This window comes from Larus michahellis, chromosome 3 (assembly GCF_964199755.1).
Source record: "Larus michahellis chromosome 3, bLarMic1.1, whole genome shotgun sequence".
Lineage (NCBI taxonomy): Eukaryota > Metazoa > Chordata > Aves > Charadriiformes > Laridae > Larus > Larus michahellis.
In genome coordinates, this window is record NC_133898.1 from 23,448,624 (window position 1) to 23,466,904 (window position 18,281).

Consider the following 18,281-nt stretch of genomic DNA (forward strand, 5'->3'; position numbering starts at 1 on the left):
GCTTACACACGGGCTGAGTGGAAGACTGACAGCTGCCTTTCACCAGGTGACATGTTCACTTACCTTGGTGACCTGCTGCTGCCATGCCGGAGAGCAGCTGCACTTCCAAGGAGCCTTCACCACAGCTGGATGTCGATGCAGAGTAGCTGTGTGCTCATGTGAGGGTGTAGGGATGGAATAATTTCACAAGAGTACCCAAAACCCTCTTTGGCCACACCACAGTTTCCCCTCAAAGAGTGTACATTCAGCAAAGCAAGTCTTCTTTCAGGAATCATTCTTCCCCCCTCAGATGAAGTCTCAGAAAACTCACTCAAGATAAAGCTTACCAGTAGTTGATGAACACTCACAGAGCAATACAGGCGGACTCCTGTGGCTCATCACCACAGCATTTTCTTATATGAGGAGGCTTTTAGTAGGATATTAGTTGAACATAACTCCCCCCACCAGTTCCCCCAGCCCCACTCTTTGATTCCATATATCCCTGCTGCATTGCCCTGTCAGCTCTGGCAGAACAGCTAGTGCATGTGGCCAAGTGTGAGCCCGGCTCTGAGCAGTGACACTGCAGAAGAGCTTGTTCAAAGCCCAGTCAGGTTACTACTTACTTACTCATAAATAACAGTGGGCAAGAATACATTAAAATTGTAATGCTGCTCAAAAATATCTTGTAAAATCATCACCACAGTAGGCATATTTATTTCCACACCCCACCCTGGCAAACGGAATAGACAAATGCTATTCTCTGAGCATCCAATGGTTGAGAAACAAATTTTTAAGGGTGCCAAACCTTTCTCAGCACCACACTGTGATTAGTCCAAGAGGGTGCTTCAGACAGCACAACTTTTAAGCCACCTTCACACAAAATAGCTGTCATGTTCAACATCTCTGTGGACAGGCTGCCCAGCATTCATGAGCACTGACACATATAACTCTAGTAGGGGTTGCACATCAGGTGTCAAAGCCCTCAAGACCTGTCAGAAGAACCCCACCGGGTATACAAACCAAGGAAAAAAATTAAGAATTAATCACATAGGTGAGGAATCTGGACTTCCTGTGTCAGATAACAGCCGCAGGTTCTTGATGTCAAGATCTGGGTTCAAGTGCCCCCTCTCTCCCAAAACACACAACTCACACATTTTCAAATTTTGGTTTAATTTTTTTTTTAAATAAAAGACAGTTTCCAGATACCTAATCATTACTGTGCTGTTTGTGCAGGACAAACGAACTTTAAATACTAAAATGCACAAGGCAAGTTGAAACAAGCTGTTTGTTTCAAACTGCTCAGCGGTGCAGGCTCAAGCACTTATTTGCAATGGCTTTACTCTGTACAATCGGTTCTATGTAGCAATGACTGTATATAAAGAATATAGTACACACTATTGTTTTCATTGTCAATTTACAAGAGAAAAAAATAAATATTTTCCATTCTTATTATACATTAACACTTCGGTAGAAAGTTACAGCTGTTGTGTTGGCATGACCTGCAACTTCAGGAGGAAAAAGGACATGCATACCTATCTATTAAGAACTCTAAACTATGACTTTGTAATAAATTACAGAGGATAGATACCAGCCAACAGAATATCGATTATCTGAATTCAGTACATTTGTGATTCTTGCTCCAAGGAAAAAACAAAACAAACAAAGAAAAAAAACCCTTGCAAAATACAAAAGCTAGTAGTTTGTATTATGGAAATAAGACAAACCATGTATGGTACAGCCTTTTCTTCAAAAATAGGCTTGTGGTTTTAGGCAAAGAAGATTAAGTAGTTGAGTTAGTCCTTGCACCCTTCACACATAACTAGCACCGTAAAGATGCAAGGACCTCAGCAAACACCTAGAGTTCATGCTTAGTAACTAAAGCATGCATTTTGTAGAGGTTGTGCATGTTACGTATTCTGTTTATTAAGGTTACTGTGCAAAAAAGATTCTCAACCACTGAAGTTGTTTCTGTAATTCTGTTAATTATTTGCAACATTTCTAAAGTTTAGCAGGCCTGTGCGAGATTAATGAAAGAAAAAAGTCATACTTGTGGTTCACCCTTGACTGCTATACACAGACACTGTACCAATGAATTGGCAAATCAGGAAATAATGGCAGCAGCCTAAGTGTCCGATGAAGTAGGGAAAAAATGAGTTAATATGCATTGCAGATTACTTAAAAATATATAGATATTTTAAAATGGCACAAAGCTTTGTACAGGTGGATGTATCAGTGCAAATACATATATATATATATATATGAGGTACCAATTTATTCAGGCCAGACCTAATTATATGTATCTTACAATCACTTTCTTAATTTCCTGTTGCCAGACAGAGGCTGACAAGCTGTAGCATTGAAGTAAAATCAAAGTCAAAACAATTTTTCAGCATATCATTGTAATTTCCCTACAATTTAGTTTCTGAGCTTCTACTCCTCAAGACTGCTAAATTATTATTTTTTATTTTTAAACACACACTTAGTGTTAATTTTCTTTTTCAAGATTTGAGACTTGATTATAGGAAAAAGTTAAACCTGTATATGTAAACTGGAACAATAACTATAGATGGCTGAATATTTTAACGTTGTTTGAAAATTTATCGAGTCCTGTCAGAAAGAAGGAACACAGTTATTGCTATTTGGGGACTTAAAAACAAAACAAACCAACCTGAAGGCATAGACAGCACTGTTCCAATGGTGAAAGTTAAATAGATACAAAACAGCATTCTGCCTAGAATCAGTCCTTTTGCATTTGAACACTCTTCAAGTTATCTACAGTTTTCTCTTCCAGGCAACTATGATGACATTTACATGGAGATATGGATTTGAAGTGGCTAACTGTGGGACACACACAGCTCTTCAACTCTGGTAATTCTTTCTTGAGACGTTCCAGCTGCTCCACCTGGAATATATTTGGTTGTTCAGGATTCGAGTCATATATCCTGAATAAACGAGAAAAGAAAAAACACTGATGAGTATAACCTGACAGCTCACAGAAATTTAGACTAGATGAAGCAACTGGGATTTTTTTTCCTTACTAGAGTAAAATTTGGTATCAGCAAGTCTATGAAAACATATGTTCAAGGTTAGTACCCTAAGTTTTGCTGCTTATCTTGCAATATAAAATAGTATTCCTTTTACACAATGGTTAATGCTTCACTGGATATACTAAAAAGCTACCCTCTGTCATTAATCTCACTTACTCTCCTGAAAAATGTGATTTTACAGGTGGCACTATGCAGTGAAGTAAGAGCAGAGTTCCAGGCTTCAAACTTAAAAGCGTAAGAAATTTCAGAGAGATCATTTGAACAGACTGTGATATACTACTTGTACATAATACTGATTGGAGTTTATACTTACTGTTTCAAGAAGTATTTCAGCACCACCCCCCAATTCAGAACCTTTTTTTTTTTTTTTTTTTTTTTTAAAGATTACCATTACAGTATTAGGTGAAGAGTGAAAAACAGAAAACCTGATCTTTATTTATGCCTAATGCAAACTTAACAATCTATATTATTTTAAATAGCATATCCTCTTTTCACTTTCTTGTTTTCACATATGTAAACAAAGTTGCAGGATTTGAATTGTCAACATTGTACCAGATTATTCTCCAAATCCAAAAGACATTTTGAGTTTGACAGTGTAGGCACTGAACACAACTCAAACACTCAAATAGTATTTTGGTGTAATGCATTATAAAAGTAAACTCATTCATGTTCCTGTAAACTAAACTTGGTACAACACTTACTATAACAAGGATATATTCTCATCTCCCAACTTTTGATTTCTAACATCACTATGTTATTTATATCCAAAATTTAAATCCTGGTATCCAGTTCCCCTCACTTGTAGCTATTGCGCATATAAAGTTTCAGGTATTGCAGGTCCCCAGGTTCATCTCCCTCAAATGAAAACTTCTGGAAGGAATTACTGTAGCTTCTGCCTTAGTCTCTTATGAATATTCATACTTCCGTTTATGATTCCTTTAAGAACGTTATTTGTTTTTATTCCATCATCCTTTCTCTTTCGTATCATAATTCTAAGTTATGTCCAAAAGGAACACAATGTCATAACCAAAACAACAGAGTGCTACATGATACCGTGCCAGGTGTCTTTTTACCCTGGCAAGACAATTTATGAACTGTTGGCAAGTCCAAGACATCAAAAATAATATGCAGCTCAAAGAGTGATAACAGTAAATAGGATTCAAATGAGGAAACATAGTTATGGATAACATTGCCTACAGTAAGACCACAGATAGTTTCTGAAAAGAAGTTCCTGTAAGTGAGGACAAATGCTTTCCAGTTTTATAAAATATGAACAGAAGGCACAGTAGTTAAGTTACTTGCACAGCACCTATAATCCAATACAGGCCTAAAATATGACCCAAAATCGCCTAATAGAAGCTATCTGCAAAATAAAAGCCCAACTTTCCTTCCTTCCTTCCTCCCTCCCAGGATGCAGGTACGACCTGTGCTTCCTTCAGTTAAGTTAGCTTACACATCATAAATTTCTCTATGCATTCAAGACAAAGCACTGAAATTAGAAGATAGTCTTCTGTACAGCAACACACCTCAGGAAGTGCCAATCTTAAACTCTCATCACTAGAAGTGCAAAGGTATGTTTCTGAGCTCCTTGTTCCTAAAACACGGCTAAGCATGTTTCTAAGCAGCTTCTGGCAGGTATTTTATTAGTTCTTTACTAGGGCAAGCATGAATTCTGTAACTCTTCCTTCACATTCAGTTCTTTTCAATTGAGATTTTTGACAAGTCCAGCCCTCCAAGTGCCTTTCAGACTGTCCACTGGAACCAGTCCGCTCCAATGCATATACAGTGATTCCTCTAAACCAAAAGCAGAGAAGACAAGTTGAGGCACAGCTATCATTGTACCTCAGAATTTCTTGTCCCCCCTTTTCGTTTGGGTCCATAAAAGTACACCAGCAGTTGGCAAAACGAGAGCATAGCTCCAGGACTTCTGGTATGAATTATTTCCAACATCACATATCGGAATAAGGAATAAACTCTCATCTCCCTATCCTTTATTCTTCAACAGGACAATTTTTTATAAGTAACTATACACCAAAGTTCCTCCATTTGATGTCCTATTAATAAGCAAGTCTTGCAGAAGACTGGGAAGTCCTTTTGTAGTAATTTAAATTAGCACTTTCTACAAAAAGCTTTGCAGGACATTCCAGGGTTATGCAGTGGGCATAGAACTGATGTGCTTTGTGCCTATTAAGTGTTTTTGCAACCTCTGAAAACACATACATCCAGCAAGTCTCAGTCAGCAGCACCAAAATACTTTATGAAGCTTTTAATTGAAACTTTTCATTTTTCTTTACATGTCAACGTAAACTTGAGTTTAATTTGCAATTCACAAAACAGGAAAAGACACAATGTTACACACTGCCATTGTGTAACATCTTAATTCAGTCATTGAGTAGATCAAATTATAAATCAACTAATACCAGTTAACTTCCTACATATATCCATGCTGTTATTTCTCTAAGTAACATTCAGTTTCAGGCAAATAAAATGATGCCGATTTAGACAGTCGTCCAGTTTTGAAAAGTGTTTTGAATGCTTTTGGCCTTTATTACCAGCTAAATCTGTGTTAGTTTTGGAAAGTCACTAATAGAGCATAGAGCTTTTTTTCCTGGAGTCTGCAAACGCAACATGCAGCCGTAAGGAACTGCAGTGTTTACAGAGGAGACAAACATGCTTAAGATTCTCACGGAAAAGCTTTCAGCAAAAATGTTTAAGGATTACCAATGTAATATTTTCATGCAGCTGTGCGTATTATTCAACAAACAGAACTCAGACCATGTCAAGTGAATAAAAAAAAACAGAAAATGCAAGTATAATTTAGCACCCACCCCCTCTCCACGTTGGTATTTAATATATAGCCAACTGCTGTAAAAACCTAAGACTGCATTGTTCTTACTGAGTTAAGTATATTCAAACACAGAAGTATTTCCTGGACTGTTTACAAACCTCATCCAGGAGAAAAATACCAGACAAATCACCTCTCAAATCCTACTTTAAAATTCATAATTTTTGCCAATACAGAGAACTTCAGTACAATAGGTTAAAGTTTCTTCTCTAAATAAAATCTAAACATCAAACTAATATAGCATTTTAAGCATGAGATTTAGTTTTCTGTGTGAACAGGAGATACCCAGTCATGCATTTAAAGTACCTTTCTGGATTAGGGCCCAAAGAAAAGCCTGGAGGCAGACGCAGCAACACCTTTTCTGCGCAAACTACACAAGTAGTTTGGATATTTTAGATGCCAAAATGAAAGCTAGTTGAACACTGGAAAAAAACAGAATATTGTTCCGGTAGCTGCACTAGATGATCCATTTGGCTTGATGATTTTGTGTATGTCTAACAATCTGCAGCCCAAGTGGAGAAAGGACTGGGGGGGGGCAGGGGGGAGATTCTTTCCCCTGCCCCAGCGAGATCGTGCTTTTAATAGCGTTGGCGTTTATAAGCTTCCCAGATTTAGTCTTGCACTTTTTCTCCATGCAAAACAAAGTCAGACCCCTACCTGTATATTTTTTTGCCCGACACTGGTATCAGCAACTTTTGGTATTCAGGACACAGTTTTTCTGCCATCTTCGCAAGCAGCTACAATGTTTTGCTCAATTCTACACAGACGATTAAAGTTTGGAAAAAGTAGCTTATAGAAATCATCTCTACCCAGACAGTTCATAATCTTTGAAATAATTACCGCATGCAGTCAAAATAACTCAGGGCCATATCCAAGCAACCTAAAATTCACTAAAATTCCTGTATTAACTTCCTAGCTTATTCAGACAAATAACACTTAAGATGGTTTAAGTAAAGGTCTAGTAAACAGCAACTCAAAACACCAGGCACGGCAATTTTTGATAAATATCTGGACTTTGCCTTAAGTCCGGAGAACCAAAATTCTGCAGAAGCCATGGAAGAAGCACATCTTGATTCAGCCCTGGAAATACACTGGAATTTGAAGATGCAACCACAGCATAAACTGGCTTTACACTAATAAACAGATTACTGCAGTCCCTGCTTATTCTAGACCTTGAACCAGGCATGTACATCTCTCTCTTTACTGGATTTCTGCTACACTGTAGTTTTGAATTTATCTATTTCTAAACTTCAAACAGCACAGAATACGCATGCTTACACCATACCTATTTAAACTTTTGACAATTTAAACTCTTGATACTAACTTCATACTCTCAAATGATTTGAAAGACTGTCCCTTTACCCAGCAGTTCTAACTGTGAATGGAAACACCTGGTGCCAGGTTTTACATTTAGACTTGTCATCCAGGACCTGCAGGTACCACCCGCATTTCAAAGTGTCCAGCTTGAGATACCTGATGGAATTTTCAGAAAATGTCATGTTGCTTCAGAGAAACCTATATTAAGATTAAATTTAATTCTATTCAGATAATTAGTAAGTTTTGAAAAAATATTAAGAATTGTAAAGGAACATTCCAATATTTGTTTTGGCCTACAGAAAAAAGAGGTCAGTAACATTTAGAAATTGGAGTTAACGAGCCTGCAACAATTATACTGAAATGAGATAACTGTTTGCTACTCAATTGCAGTTTGTAACTTGATAAAGAAAGAAAAAATGCACCACTGAACTGCTGTTTTTTAAAAAGCTTTGGAATTAATATTAATTTTGGGGTTCTTCTTAATGAAGCGGAAAGATGTCAACAAGAGGGAAGAGATACAGGGGGCAGGCAGTGAGAAGAGAGGTGAATACTCTTATGAATCTAGATGGTCTAAATAGCACAGAAAGGTTGAGAATTTTTTGTTCAGTTAAATCCACAAAGGAATTCAGCCCATAAGCAATTCCAATGAACTGGTTAGTCATCAAAAGGTGAGGCTAAAGGTGTTCTGCTATTATACTGCAACTTGAAACACACTGAACAGTACAAAAGGGAACATAAGATGACACGTAACAGACTTGCAGCCTTGACCTAAATGCAATATTATTTAAGTAGCGTTGAGCAATTAAGTGTCTAAAGTAATAAAAGTAACATGAAGTCAGATATAAGGCCATCACCTGTCTTACTATTTTACCATAGTAGTTTGTATCTATTACATCAGGAGTAATTAATAACTCTAGAAGACTGGATTAGCAGACATCAGTGAACAGGTATTTCGTAAGAACACTTTAGGCAGTAGTACTTGATTAAAACACCACACCTTTCTATAGACCAATAATTAATCACTTCAAGTTATGCATACCATAGGACCATATTTCACCACAGTGTACACAGACTGTACACTAAAGAGCCAGAGAAGCATTCCGTCTGCACACTAGCCCAGAGAGATTTTTTGATCTACCAAAGGAGCTCCACTCCCGAGTTGCAGGGGAGGTACTACACGTACCACTGCTTTAGCAGGAAAGAGGACTTATGTTTCAATTACTTCAGTCTGAAACTGATCCACAACGTAAAAATCTTTTTATTTCTTTTTACCACCAATGAAAAGACAGAGACATTCTATACGGTACAGGAAGGGAGACCCCCAGCAAACCAGAGAAGCGCTGGACCCAGCGCTCTGGCAGGACTCTCAATAGTTAGGAATAGATTGAAGGGAGTTAGCTAATTTTTTTTTTTAAACTGGGAGCCCAGAACTTTAAGAGTAAACATATTTGATTTCTTGCCTCTAAATATGTCAACTTGAGACTTTACAAAACAAAGCCCTTGACAATTACTTGATCTACTTGATCCTTTTCTGCTTTTTTTTTTTTTAAGTAAAACAATATGCAAAGCAACGCTCTTGCTAAAGCAAAAGGTTTGAAAGTTGTCTATAATTTGACACTTCAGTTACACTTAATCCTTTCCCAACTACATTCTTTGTAATCTATCAGAAATTCTAATTTAATACAGCTTTCCAAATTAATCATCATCAGGTAATAATGAATTTCACATCTTTTATGATAAGAGCTAAAACTTTTGAGTTTTGTAAGGAATTAATTTTTGTCCAAAGATTGACCACAGTATTCCGATGTCCACCTGTGTAGGTATAATAACTACTTTCTGAAGTGACTAATTTGGCAGTTTGCCCTGTGAGTCACTCCAAGCTAATTTTAATAGGAAAAATGATGAATTCACAGCTTTGAAACACAACAGAATGTTAGCAAAAAAATAAGTTACAATCATTTATTCCAAGTTGTGTTAACCGTTTTCATAACTAAATGTAGAAAGCTGAAGATTTCAGCCAAACACGTAAATAATACTGTCCTTCTGTCGTGTACAAATTATCATTAGGAATGTTAAAGACATGTTAAATGTGTATGCCATGCACTAAATCAAATTACATTTACGTTAGCCTCAGGAGAAACAAAAGTTATTTTGCTTTATATATACAACAAAAAGAGTAGGAATTAGTGTTGGTCTTGTTCTTGATCTGGGTTTATGAACTCCTTGTACTTTTAGTACAAAAGGAAGATATTCTGCACCCAGTCAATCAAAAAGCAATGTGAAATTTCACAAGAATCAGGATACAGTAGTTTCTCAGCTTTATTATTTTTAAACCAAAATGAAGTACCTGTCATATATGAGCCCATGAACACCATATTCTCTCAACTTCTTCCTGTTATCTGGGTCATTTGCATCATCGCCCCATGAAAAAATAACCAGGCCTTTAGATTTGGCCCTTTTAATAAACGATGGATTCCTCAGCAGATCTTCAGAGTGCACATTAATTCCCTGAAATATAAAGACTTCAATTAAAATCCATGTTTCTGAAACACACTCACATCAGCTTTGTTTAATCTTTTGACACACAGCTCCTTACGATTTCATCTGTAATAATAAAAATAACTGAATACAATTAGAGAGTTTACCGATAGCACTATTTTTTTAAACAATGTATTAAACAGACATTTGAAACAAAGGACGTTATTTTGGCAGTTTGATATTAGTGTATTTCTTTTATGAGGTTAATTGTGATTTTAAGCATTAGTGTCAAAAACAATAGATTTACAACAAGGAGTCATAATTTAGTTTCATTTTACTGCAGAGTAAATACCAGAACGTGTCAGCTTACCAGCAAGTTTTCAAACTGTGCAAAAGTAATGGCTATTGGAGTTGTACGAGATCTAAGATCCATAAGTTCTGGATAGAGTTTAGATTCTCCTTGGGTGAGAAATAACACAGGATACTTGTTTTGCTTATGCCGAACCCTGTTAGGAAAAAAAAAGTTTGCAATTAGCAAATGTGTTAAAAAGCAGGAGAATTCAATCTTACTATTTGAGGAGAATTACGCTCTCCACTGCATGTTCTTCTAGATCCTGGCTGGTGCAATGAGATGGCACCACGTTTTAGTATCAAACTATTTGACAAACTGCTCCAAACTCTTTCTTTTGCCACTATTATAGATTAACATACAGTTTAAGGAAAGCCAGACTTCAAGTTGAACGCAGACCCACATCCTCAAAATGTTTATATAAAATCCTCAAAGACTGTTCAATTCTGTAATTTTCTTCTTAATGCATGTTAAAGTTAAATGAAGATTCATGATAAGAATTTATAAACATGGTCAATATCCAACACCTAACCTTACTAACGTATTTTTCAAGTTGGATGCCAGTACAGCGGTATGAAATAACAACAGATGGAAGCAAAGTTTTCAGATTAGCGTGTTACACTCTTACTCACTTGCTTCCTAACCCATTTCTCAGTACCCTGATTTGGTTTTGTTCTGCCCATTTATCCTTAATGCCATTTCATCAGTGCACTCTCCCATCAAATGAGATTTCCATAAAGCCTTTCATTGACAGTGCTAAATCACTTCTTGTTCCAAAGTACTAAAGCATATTGTTAGTTCTTATGTACCCCAAATGTTTGTTCCCCGGTTCAACTCCTATGCTTCTTCTGTGCCCCAATACCTTCAATATGACATTCCACAAGAGGAAAGCAAATTGCTTGAACAAAAAAAACCCACCAAAACCCCAAAAAAACAAACACAGGTAATCCAAAGCTGTTTCATTTTCTAGCCTTTTTAAGAGCCACATATAGCAAAAAACCTTTAACAAGATGATTTTGTTTGTAAGTTAGGCTTGCATACCCCTCAAGTAGGACTGAAAGACTTCATGATACTACCAGAAGAAATCTCGACCTATTTTGATGTGCCAAGAAAGACTGAAGCATTCAGGAAGGCACTTGACAAAAATACCTACTTTGACTTTATTCTCCTATTTTATTTTTGACGCAGCTCAAATGGCAAAGTGTTCTTGTTTCAATTCCCAACTATTTTGGCACCCACAGTTTAGGTGCAATCAAAACTTGTGTTATTTGTTTCCTGTTGGGCATTCTTACATCCAAAGTAAATTTCACCAAAATAAAAACAAAAAGAAGAAAATACATTCTTTATCTCTTCTTGACTTACATTGTACAAATATCTGCATTAAAAGAAGAAAATACAATTCTTCTTCTTCCAGCATTCATCAAAACAGTTTTTAGAATAATGTCTAGAAAGAGGTTCATATCAAAGTAAGTTGACAAGTTGCCATCCCACTGTCCATCCTAGAAAAAGAAAGGAAAGTTTCAGCCATTTAAATAAATGTTTGATAAAATGATTTTAACAAAGTCTCTTATTAAACCTGAGCAAAATAAGAATTCAGTTTACAAGTTTGAATACGGAAGTCACTCTTTCAGTCTCCTGAATGCGATTTACAGCTCTACAGGACTGTCAGTCTGTGAGGTGAAGCCAAATTCTAACACCAGTAAGAGTCACTGAAAAATTCACAATTTTCCCATCCAAGGGGAAAGTTTTTATGAAGACTTTTCTAATTTTGAAAACACAAAGGAATTCCAGGACAGATCGCTAAAAGCTATTACAGGTATTTTGTATTGCTATTTCTACATAGAAAAAGGCAACCATAAGATCTGTAGAAAAAAAAAACCACAAAACAACGCGCTATCCTTTGGCTTTGAGAACAGCAGGTACCAGACTTTCTGCAGTTGGCCCATCTCCAAGAGCATTAGCATGTCTCTCTGCATACAGACTTCCACCTACCCTTCTACTTAAGTTTCTTTCCCCCACTCCAGCCTTCCAGTCCTAGCCATGACAACCATTTCCTTCTAGACCGAGCACTAAGCAATCCAGCTGAGTCCACAGTACTATGGACGAGGAGGAAACAGTTGCTTGTATTACCGCACCACATTGTAGCTGTGCCTGCACCAGGCCAGGAGAGTTTGAATTTCTTGTTGCTTTTCCCACGTACAGCATGCCTGACCTGGTGTGATCCACTGACTTTAGAGTCTTCTACTAAAAGCAGTCTGAGCTGCATTATGAACTCAATGCTATAAATACGTCCTATTGTTTGAAGAGTAAGTTTGTTCCTTTGCTAGAGTGGTGCTATTATACTCCTGGTTTTAAAGACAGTGGGATATTAAAAAAACCCAAAATTATGCCTTTGTATCTCATAAATCGCCACATCAAATTACAAGCTTTAGCCATGAGAATGGCAAAGTATCAAAGTAAATCTCGTCTCCATTTACTTACCCTTTGTTGGCAGATCCATTTTATCTCTATGTTGAACCCAACATCTTCAGAAACAGACTCCAGGACCTGAAAAAAATTCATTATGAAGAGACCCCACAGCAAAGGAGGAAAACTACACACTATAAGGGTAGTTACCAGGAGAATACATTAGAATTTAATGCCAATGGGATCTAACAGTAGAAGAAAACCCCTAAGTTTTTACATGTTCTTTAACATGTAACACAAAATACATATACACCACCTTCTACTTCAGTTTAAAGTTAGGAAATACATAAAAATTGATAAAATCTGAAGGACAATATTTTCACAAGGTACAATGCAAGTCAGTTCACCTTAATATGTGTGAGAAATGCCTCATTTGTACTCCTAAAGAAGAAAAGTTTTTTTACTTCTCCAGGAAGTTTTTTTTGAAAGTAAAAAAGTAACACATAGTCTTAAGTATGAAATCCATGAGCTTGCCATTATGATGATGAGAACAAAAGTATGTGAAATTCTTGTAAAGAATTATTTATAAGGTGACTTCAAACCAAAAGGTGAAGCTAACAGCTAATGAAATTAAGGAAATGTTGGCAGATGATTCTTTAACCCTATAAAGATGTCAGATACCAAAGAAAGTTAACATACTCTCTCTTATAGGAAGGAAATTAAATTTGGGGAATCAGGTAGAGGAATTGAACCTGAGTAGTTTAGTCTATTACACAAAGTTATCTATTTTCTGTAGTTATGCAGTAATCTGATTAAACAGTTAAAAAAAATACAGTGGGGCATATCACCTGTAACTGATGGGTATTTCATACATGCTCTAACAGGAGCCTATAAATAACTGGATATTAATCATCTCCATAATCCATACAAAAAGCAGTATTATTGTATAAAACAAGTCCCTAAAAGGCATCTTAATGACCAGTTCAGACATCAGGAAAAACAGTAGGGAGAAAAAAAAAATAGTAGCTCTAGAAAAAAAAAAAACCTTGTAAATGGTAACAAACTGTGTTTGGTCAACAATTGTCAGTTGTTTCTGTGAAAAGTAAGCCAACACAAAGCCCAGAGTTGGCAAATAGTCATAAATGGGAACATAGTAGAAATTCACTTAACATTTCTCTGTGTCTGGCTCTGCTAGATGGCCAAGAGTACATGATGAATTGCCAAAGGCCAGTTTTTTTCCAAAATTAGAAAATAACTGTCGATGCATTAAAATGCAATGCCCTGATGTTAACCAACTGATGTAAACTGAGTGTATCCTGAGCTATACAACTTGGGTTCGTGAATTAGGAAGCTTGAAAGATAGGCAAATTATTATTTTTAAGCACTGAAAAGGCTCCAGTGGCCAGCAATAAAGTCTATGTTCTCAGTTCCAGCATCGATAATGGAGGCCTCAAACCAAAAATGAACAACCCTTGCTACGTGTGCAAAACAAAGAAAGACACATCTTTTCACGTTCCAGAATCATCATTCTCTATTGCTCTATATTCACTACTTACCCTCTGCAGAGAGGGAAATGGCTGCGTCTCAAAAGCAGAATTTTCTTCTTCTTTAAAAGATGCTGAAAAGGAATACAAAATATCAAATCACAACAAATAGCAGCACTGCTAATACCAGCAAAAACAAGACTGGCTCAAAATCATAAGGCCTTTAAGAGTAAAGAATGGAATCGGGTCTATCTTTTGATTACTTACGCCTTCCCTCTATCGCTGACATACTCCAACAATGGTGGTGGCAATTCCTGTTTTGCCACTGGGAAAATTTTTTGACCCCTAATAAAAGCCTTGACAGAATATTTATTAGAAACAGCTTCTCCCTTCCCTCACCCTTTCAGTCACTGCATCATGTCCAGTAGAAGCAGCCTTGCCTGTCAAGGTTTATTACTGATTTTATCTTTTCCCAGACAGGTAGAATGTGCGAGATACTTTGGCAGTTTGCTGTCCCTATAAAGGGGGATGAATTAAGGCCAAAAATTTACAGCACCAATAAGACACCCTACAGCAGTTACCAAAGTTCTTGTTAGCAGTTCTGAAGAGCTGCCAAAAAGGTACAGTTAGAGAAGCATAGGACGGAAACATAAGTGGCAATTTTGTTATTCATAAATAAATATATTTATCTATGCATTCTTCTTCTCCCGTACTGTCCCCTCTCCCCAAGGGAGTAACTTCTGTCCAAGTATTTACTTCCCAGCAAAGAACTCTATAGCATGCACAAAATTAAAGTAACTACATAAGCATTTAGAAATATTCAGGAAGAAGCCAAATGTGATTAGAACAAGCGACTGCAACCACAGAATACATATCATTACATGGTAATAAATAAATGTCAGTGTCAAGACTCTTGCAGACTAGTACATACCATTGTGATCTTTTACTTTCAGGGCAGTCACGTGAGCCAGCTAAAACGCATAAGAAGAGTAAAATTAACAAATACTCCACCCACAGAAATCTTACTACACGTAAAACGTAACTAATTTTCCTTCTAAATTGTTTTTAAGTTTAAAGGTCTGTTATAGACACAGTTTTAGTAATTTGTAAAAGAATAAAGGAAATCCGAGCACACACCACAATTTTCTTTCAAACTTTAAAACAGAGGTTCCAAGGAAAGCTCAAAAACATTCTTACTGAAAATTCAGAAAACACATTCAAGGGTAGAAACACACATAATATAATTTAACATTAAGATGTGAATAAGTCCGAACATTAAACCCTCTCCTGTTGGATGCCAGAGTCTGTGTTTCCAATCAAGTGCAGACAGAGGCAGCAGTTTTTATAATGTAGTCAAGTACTGAGATAAAATCAGGCCAGGCATAGGCCCTCGCTCCATTCAAATTCTCCACAAAAAGGAGAAGACCAAGTAATTTTTAATTAAAAAGAAACATATAGTTCTTGGACCAGCCAGGTGCTTCCGTGACAGCTATCTCAGCTGGGTCTTCAGTGGCCCAGTCTCATCCCCTGACCCCGCCTTGACGTAGGCAGGGGGGGTTTCTGTTCAGAAGATACAGCGATACTTAATTAAATAAAACCAATCAATTAGTTCTAGCCTGTTTGTCCAAGCCATACCATTGAATCACGGACCCTTCCACACCTCCAAAGAGTAGTTCAACATAACCTGGATCTCCCTTGTTACCAGGGAAACATTTGAAAATTAGACAGACCGTGACAGCTATCCTTCTTCCTCAACAAAGACTCCAAAGCATTGGCTTTCAATGAACCCTACCACCACTTTCAGCCTTCCTTATTTTTAAAAAGTTATCAATGTTAGCATAATGATATAGATCTACACAAGTTGTCAGGCAATTTTTCTAGAAGATAAAAGTAATGAAATGTATTCAAATTGTAATGCTGGTGCAAAAGTACTATTCTTGGAATTAGCTACTTTTTCTACAGTTTTAAAAACTTGTGCTCTCCCAAACTATCTATACTAACTCCAAAAAAAATATAAGCTTCATACACAATTTGAAATTCTACGCATGGCACATCATACTAGCCAAAGTAACAATACCTTCAACAACTGCAGCTGATCAAACGTGAGTTCTTTGACTGCAATCTCAAACAGTTCCAAAGGCTCTGTATCCAGTTTCTTCAAAGAGAAATAATACATAATTAAGCATCACTGAAAACTACAAAAAAAAGTCTACAGGCTTTTAGTATGGTAACATTAAAGGCAACTAATTTTTTCTCTTTATTGATAAAGATATAAGTGATATCTTATTATAACACAAGCAAGATGATCAGTTTTCAGGAGACCACATATGGGATAAAACAGGTATCAAATTGAAAAAATAAGATTTTGTCTTTCATGCAAGTCAGAGGCTTCAGTGTTCTATCTTCAGAAAAGGTTAGCACATTTATTCTGTAAAAACTTGATCAGTTAATGTATTCAAGGAAAAAAGTTTGCAAGAAATTCATTTAAAAAATAGTCCAAGGTAGTTCAGTTTATTATTATCTCAGAAACTAATAAAAAAAAAAAAGACAAGTGTCCTGCTAAAACTGAGACACACACAGCCCGACCCCAAAATATAGTGTGTGGGGAAAAAAAAAAAAATACATCTGTCAATGCATTTTTCAGTTCCCCTCTTCACTATAAAGAAATTTTTACTCAACAAGACAATACTGATTCAACATACATTGAATATGCATTTCCCTTATAGTCACAGTTCCATTTCCACAACTACTCAAAGCTTCTTATAAATTGCAATATCGCAACAGGTGTGAGGGTTTGACGACACAGACTTAGTGCCAAGAAGACAGAAAGAACTTATCCTGCAGTCTGCTCTGCCATGCTAGCTTTCCTTTCACTGCCAGAACTGGAAAAGGAAGAAAACTACAGCAGAGCAGAGTCCAACCTCTGCGCTGCTGCTGAACGCCAAGTATTCTGGCCTCAGAGGAGAACATGCAACAGACCAGATGGAAAAGCACCTCAGCGTTTGGGTTTTTTTAAGTCAGGTTCTTATGCCTACGGTGTTCTCATTATTAAGGAGTGTCACATCTCTTTACTCCATGAAAGCACTCAATTGTTATGCTTCATAAAACCTGGGTATTTTTAAGAGGTATTGTGATAGTCTGTTCAGAGGACCTTTTAAGGAATGCTTAACTGTATGTGTAACAGCTCTGTTCACTGCTTCTTATGTTATAGTGCTCTTGCCTCTTACAAAAACAGCAGAAAATAGTTTTTGGTTAAAAAAGAAGGAACAACTGCAACCTCATGAGGTAAGCAAGGAAAGGAACAGGACACTTGCTTCCAAGAACCATTTTCCTGCTCCTAGAACCTCTGTCTTAACTCCTTTCCTCTGTTCCACCGAGCAATCCAAAAGCAGATCTTCAGCCTCACTTACTGTCCCACAGTAAAGAGCAGACCAAAACGCAGAAGTAAAAAACGGTCAAAGAAAGAGTTAGAAAAACTAATGGAAGCCAAGCCACTTGTGGCTAATCAAACTTCCTAAACAAAGGGGATCCTTGTTTCTTGCACTTCTCTGCTTTCAATCTACTGGCCACTACTGGGATACCAAACAAGGTAGACTGGTTTGACCTAAAGAGCATTTAAGAGCATGTAACTGCTTAAGAGGAGTATACATTTAAGTATCAGCAGGAGTGAGAAGTCATGCTGAGAATCACACTGACTGTCCCTCCAAAAAGAGACAACCGGTTTTAAGACTGACAGTCTAAGAGAGTCCGAGGCGCTACTGAACGTAGTGCAATTGTCTGCTTTTTTCTTCCAAACCATAAGTTAAAAAAAGCTAAAAAAAACTATAACGTAGGCTTGAAGAGTCTCAAACCACGCACCTGAAATGCTGTTGCTACAACATCAAAAGGAAGAACTCTATTTCCCTGCTCTACTTTATGCACGCAGTAACGCCACATATTTATTCCCATTCCATCCTTTGATGCCCCAGAATTATTTCTATGAGAGCTTCGCATTTTAGTTTCCCGAATGGTCACATTTAACAATAAAATACAGATATCGTCTTCTTTACCTTTTTCATGGCCATGCAACACGTGAGATCGTGGTATACAATGGGCACATGATCTTTAGAAAGATGTACATCAAATTCCACATATGCTGCTCCCTACAGAAAATTGGAAAACACACAGAACAAAACAAAAACGCATTAGCTATTTATGCACAAGAACTACAGAACTGCAGACAAGTTGCCAAGTATTCACAGGTCCTGGACATCAATGAGACGTTGAATGCAACTGGCTCTTTCCAGTTTAATCACACTCAACAATGGATTAGAAATGAAAAAAAAAAATCATATGGGGAAGTATTTTAATTACTGTAACGCAGCTCTGACACATAT

General features: G+C 36.9%; 1 protein-coding gene across 13 annotated transcripts in view; it reads right to left on the reverse strand.

The window, feature by feature from the left end:
• Window positions 1-1,132: 1,132 nt before the first annotated feature.
• The window catches only part of GPCPD1 (glycerophosphocholine phosphodiesterase 1), a 48,979-nt gene continuing 31,830 nt past the window's right edge, over window positions 1,133-18,281 (reverse strand). For 7 of the 13 annotated variants that reach the window (XM_074579157.1, XM_074579154.1, XM_074579155.1 and 4 more), the window contains exons 12-20: window positions 17,955-18,047; window positions 15,983-16,060; window positions 14,837-14,876; window positions 13,978-14,039; window positions 12,497-12,562; window positions 11,378-11,514; window positions 10,037-10,172; window positions 9,536-9,696; window positions 1,133-2,921 (exon numbers count right to left, since the gene is read on the reverse strand). In XM_074579157.1, the coding sequence (XP_074435258.1) occupies window positions 2,717-2,921; window positions 9,536-9,696; window positions 10,037-10,172; window positions 11,378-11,514; window positions 12,497-12,562; window positions 13,978-14,039; window positions 14,837-14,876; window positions 15,983-16,060; window positions 17,955-18,047 (978 nt within the window). In that variant the 3' untranslated portion in view covers window positions 1,133-2,716. Of the gene's footprint in view, window positions 2,922-6,528; window positions 6,629-9,535; window positions 9,697-10,036; window positions 10,173-11,377; window positions 11,515-12,496; window positions 12,563-13,977; window positions 14,040-14,836; window positions 14,877-15,982; window positions 16,061-17,954; window positions 18,048-18,281 lie in introns of all 13 variants that reach the window. The other 6 variants (XM_074579164.1, XM_074579162.1, XM_074579161.1 and 3 more) reach the window with 1 other exon arrangement.